Source organism: Phytophthora infestans, genomic scaffold, assembly GCF_000142945.1.
Source record: "Phytophthora infestans T30-4 supercont1.23 genomic scaffold, whole genome shotgun sequence".
NCBI classification, from domain to species: domain Eukaryota; phylum Oomycota; class Peronosporomycetes; order Peronosporales; family Peronosporaceae; genus Phytophthora; species Phytophthora infestans.
In genome coordinates this window covers 645132-650030 of record NW_003303736.1, presented here as the reverse complement: position 1 = coordinate 650030, position 4899 = coordinate 645132, and the positions used below count along the sequence as shown (strand labels likewise).

Sequence of the window (4899 nt, the reverse complement as noted above, 5' to 3'; positions counted from 1 at the left end):
TCGGAGGAACTACGGGTGTCGGTGCTGGTGCCGGTGTCGGAGGTGGTGTGAGTGGTAACGTCGGTGCTGGCGTGGGCGTGGGCGGTAATGCTGCTGTCGGCGCTGGTGTGGGCGGGGCTGCGAACGGTGGAGTGAGTGCCAATGCTGGTGTCGGCGCGGGAGTGAGTGGGAACACTGGTGCTGGCGTCGGAGGTGGAGCGAGTGGAGGTGCTAACGGTGGAGTGAGCGCCAATGCTGGTGTCGGAGGTGGTGTCGGCGGATCGGCCGGTGTCGGCGGATCGGTCGGTGTGGGAGGAGCGGCAAGTACTGGTGCGGGTGGAGCTACGACAACGACGGACGGCAGAACTAGCACATCTACGTCGCAGAACGGCGGGGCCAAGGCAACTGCAACTACCACGACTGCAGGCACGACCACCGGCACCGCCGGCACGGGTGCTTCGACGAAGCAGACAGGTTATCGCATGCTGCGATCGCAGTGAGCCGAGGAATAGTGTCTTGTTGACTACTTCTCCTGGCTACGTTGATCAGCTCTTAGCTCATCTCGCTCAAAGAGGCGATCTGCCGATATCTGTGTATAATTTTTAATACCGTCGTGTAGTAAGAAAATAAATGTGCTGTTGTTTCTCATTGCTGTCGGGTTTTGCTTCTTTATGCGTCGCTTGCAGTTAGTAAGCATCGTATCAATCTAATTTGCTGAATGTTTGGTGCGTAGAGCACTTTTTGATTCCGAATTATACTATGTTTAGTAACTGTGATATTGAAGTTGCACTCGAGAAAGGCAACTTGCTGCTTTTGTGAGTACATGAGCAAAAGAAAACATCGAGTAGCTTAGCTCAGGATTCTAGCGCACTCTTGCGTGCTGGCTGCATTATTGACCAGCTCCCGGCCGTCTGCACCGGGCCCGTATCCAGTTAAGAGCAGTCATGACCGTGTCAGCTGCGTGACGGTCATTGGAGGCACATGTTACTTAGAGTTTGGCCTTTGCAAGAACCTACAATGTAAGCATATCTATGGGCCTCCGCATACTAACAAAATGCTGGTCATCATGGCGTCCAAAAAGACCTTGTCCCTGTCGATTGTGTGTCTATACCAAGTAGACTCCTCGCACGCAGTGTGCTCTCTTATACCCCCTACCTGCCTTGTACACATGATCTAGACGACCGTCAATGCGGGACCGACGGAAAAGGTTGCCGAGTGGCGCCGTCCAGAGCTCATTTCCCATTCTCCTCACTCGAGCTCACATCAAACAGCTCTCGTGCATTCGAAGGCTGTCCAAGAACACGCAAGCGCAACATGTTCAGCAGTAGCAAGATCGCCGCCGTGTGCCTCGCCGTCGTGGCGCTAGCCAACAGCGCGTATGCTGAGAAGGAGGCCGCCCAGACGTTCGGACTGCTTGGCGCTGGTCTGCACGGTGGTGCGGGACTCTATGGAGCTGGCGCTGCCGGTCTTTATGGTGAAGCCGGCGTTGGTGCTGGTCTGTACGGTCGAGGTGCCGGCTATGGTGGCGCTGGTGCTGGTCTGTACGGTCGAGGTGCTGGTGGCGTTGGTGCTGGTCTGTACGGTCGAGGCGCCGGATATGGTGGTGCTGGTGCTGGGCTGTTTGGTCGGGAAGCCGGCTACGGAGGCGCTGGTGCTGGGGTCGGAGCTGGCGTTGGCGGCGCGGGCCTCGGTAACGGATACGGCGGTGTTGGTGTCGGAGGAACTACGGGTGTCGGTGCTGGTGCCGGTGTCGGAGGTGGTGTGAGGGGTAACGTCGGTGCTGGCGTCGGTAATGCTGCTGTCGGCGCTGGTGTGGGCGGGGCTGCGAACGGTGGAGTGGGTGCCAATGCTGGTGTCGGCGCGGGAGTGAGTGGGAACACTGGTGCTGGCGTCGGAGGTGGAGCGAGTGGAGGTGCTAACGGTGGAGTGAGCGCAAATGCTGGTGTCGGAGGTGGTGTCGGCGGATCGGCCGGTGTCGGCGGATCGGCCGGTGTGGGAGGAGCGGAAAGTACTGGTGCGGGTGGAGCTACGACAACGACGGACGGCAAAACTAGCACATCTACGTCGCAGAACGGCGGGGCCAAGGCAACTGCAACTACCACGACTGCAGGCACGACCACCGGCACCGCCGGCACGGGTGCTTCGACGAAGCAGACAGGTTATCGCATGCTGCGGTCGCAGTGAGCCGAGGAATAGTGTCTTGTTGACTACTTCTCCTGGCTACGTTGATCAGCTCTTAGCTCATCTCGCTCAAAGAGGCGATCTGCCGATATCTGTGTATAATTTTTAATACCGTCGTGTAGTAAGAAAATAAATGTGCTGTTGTTTCTCATTGCTGTCGGGTTTTGCTTCTTTATGCGTCGCTTGCAGTTAGTAAGCATCGTATCAATCTAATTTGCTGAATGTTTGGTGCGTAGAGCACTTTTTGATTCCGAATTATACTATGTTTAGTAACTGTGATATTGAAGTTGCACTCGAGAAAGGCAACTTGCTGCTTTTGTGAGTACATGAGCAAAAGAAAACATCGAGTAGCTTAGCTCAGGATTCTAGCGCACTCTTGCGTGCTGGCTGCATTATTGACCAGCTCCCGGCCGTCTGCACCGGGCCCGTATCCAGTTAAGAGCAGTCATGACCGTGTCAGCTGCGTGACGGTCATTGGAGGCACATGTTACTTAGAGTTTGGCCTTTGCAAGAACCTACAATGTAAGCATACCGGTACATATGGGCCTCCGCATACTAACTAGCAAAATGCTGGTCATCATGGCGCCTTAAAAGACCTTGTCCCTGTCGATTGTGTGTCTATACCATGTAGACTCCTCGCACGCAGTGTGCTCTCTTATACCTACCTGCCTTGTACACATGATCTAGACGACCGTCAATGCGGAACCGACGGAAAAGGTTGCCGAGTGGCGCCGTCCAGAGCTCATTTCCCATTCTCCTCACTCGAGCTCACATCAAACAGCTCTCGTGCATTCGAAGGCTGTCCAAGAACACGCAAGCGCAACATGTTCAGCAGTAGCAAGATCGCCGCCGTGTGCCTCGCCGTCGTGGCGCTAACCAACAGCGCGTATGCTGAGAAGGAGGCCGCCCAGACGTTCGGACTGCTTGGCGCTGGTCTGCACGGTGGTGCGGGACTCTATGGAGCTGGCGCTGCCGGTCTTCATGGTGGAGCCGGCGTTGGTGCAGGTCTGTACGGTCGAGGTGCCGGCTATGGTGGTGCTGGTGCTGGGCTGTACGGTCGAGGTGCTGGTGGCGTTGGTGCTGGTCTGTACGGTCGAGGCGCCGGATATGGTGGTGCTGGTGCTGGGCTGTTTGGTCGAGAAGCCGGCTACGGAGGCGCTGGTGCTGGGCTGTTTGGTCGGGAAGCCGGCTACGGAGGCGCTGGTGCTGGGGTCCGGAGCTGGCGTTGGCGGCGCGGGCCTCGGTAACGGATACCGGCGGTGGTTGGTGTCGGAGGAACTACGGGTGTCGGTGCTGGTGCCGGTGTCGGAGGTGGTGTGAGTGGTAACGTCGGTGCTGGCGTGTGCGTGGGCGGTAATGCTGCTGTCGGCGCTGTTGTGGGCGGGGCTGCGAACGGTGGAGTGAGTGCCAATGCTGGTGTCGGCGCGGGAGTGAGTGGGAACACTGGTGCTGGCGTCGGAGGTGGAGCGAGTGGAGGTGCTAACGGTGGAGTGAGCGCCAATGCTGGTGTCGGAGGTGGTGTCGGCGGATCGGCCGGTGTGGGAGGAGCGGCAAGTACTGGTGTGGGTGGAGCTACGAAAACGACGGACGGCAAAACTAGCACATCTACGTCGCAGAACGGCGGGGCCAAGGCAACTGCAACTACCACGACTGCAGGCACGACCACCGGCACTCGCCCGGCACGGGTGCTTCGACGAAGCAGACAGGTTATCGCATGCTGCGGTCGCAGTGAGCCGAGGAATAGTGTCTTGTTGACTACTTCTCCTGGCTACGTTGATCAGCTCTTAGCTCATCTCGCTCAAAGAGGCGATCTGCCGATATCTGTGTATAATTTTTAATACCGTCGTGTAGTAAGAAAATAAATGTGCTGTTGTTTCTCATTGCTGTCGGGTTTTGCTTCTTTATGCGTCGCTTGCAGTTAGTAAGCATCGTATCAATTTAATTTGCTGAATGTTTGGTGCGTAGAGCACTTTTTGATTCCGAATTATACTATGTTTAGTAACTGTGATATTGAAGTTGCACTCGAGAAAGGCAACTTGCTGCTTTTGTGAGTACATGAGCAAAAGAAAACATCGAGTAGCTTAGCTCAGGATTCTAGCGCACTCTTGCGTGCTGGCTGCATTATTGACCAGCTCCCGGCCGTCTGCACCGGGCCCGTATCCAGTTAAGAGCAGTCATGACCGTGTCAGCTGCGTGACGGTCATTGGAGGCACATGTTACTTAGAGTTTGGCCTTTGCAAGAACCTACAATGTAAGCATACCGGTACATATGGGCCTCCGCATACTAGCAAAATGCTGGTCATCATGGCGTCCAAAAAGACCTTGTCCCTGTCGATTGTGTGTCTATACCAAGTAGACTCCTCGCACGCAGTGTGCTCTCTTATACCACCTACCTGCCTTGTACACATGATCTAGACGACCGTCAATGCGGGAAGGTTGCCGAGTGGCGCCGTCCAGAGCTCATTTCCCATTCTCCTCACTCGAGCTCACATCAAACAGCTCTCGTGCATTCGAAGGCTGTCCAAGAACACGCAAGCGCAACATGTTCAGCAGTAGCAAGATCGCCGCCGTGTGCCTCGCCGTCGTGGCGCTAACCAACAGCGCGTATGCTGAGAAAGGAGGCCGCCCAGACGTTCGGACTGCTTGGCGCTGGTCTGCACGGTGGTGCGGGACTCTATGGAGCTGGCGCTGCCGGTCTTCATGGTGGAGCCGGCGTTGGTGCACGTCTGTACGGTCGAG

General features: G+C 56.4%; 2 protein-coding genes across 2 annotated transcripts; both read left to right on the top strand.

Annotated features, from left to right (window-relative positions):
* Positions 1-1293: 1293 nt before the first annotated feature.
* On the top strand, positions 1294-2163 carry PITG_11339 (glycine-rich protein; the record flags this gene model as incomplete). Its single annotated transcript, XM_002900900.1, has 1 exon — positions 1294-2163. The coding sequence occupies one exon, from the start codon at positions 1294-1296 to the stop codon at positions 2161-2163; it is 870 nt and encodes a 289-aa protein (XP_002900946.1).
* Positions 2164-3048: 885 nt separating this feature from the next.
* On the top strand, positions 3049-4861 carry PITG_11338 (uncharacterized protein; the record flags this gene model as incomplete). The annotated part of the gene is made up of 4 exons (XM_002900899.1): positions 3049-3476; positions 3656-3888; positions 4325-4497; positions 4576-4861. 4 exons carry the CDS (start codon positions 3049-3051, stop codon positions 4714-4716), a joined length of 975 nt encoding a protein of 324 aa, XP_002900945.1.
* Between the last annotated feature and the right edge of the window lie 38 nt (positions 4862-4899).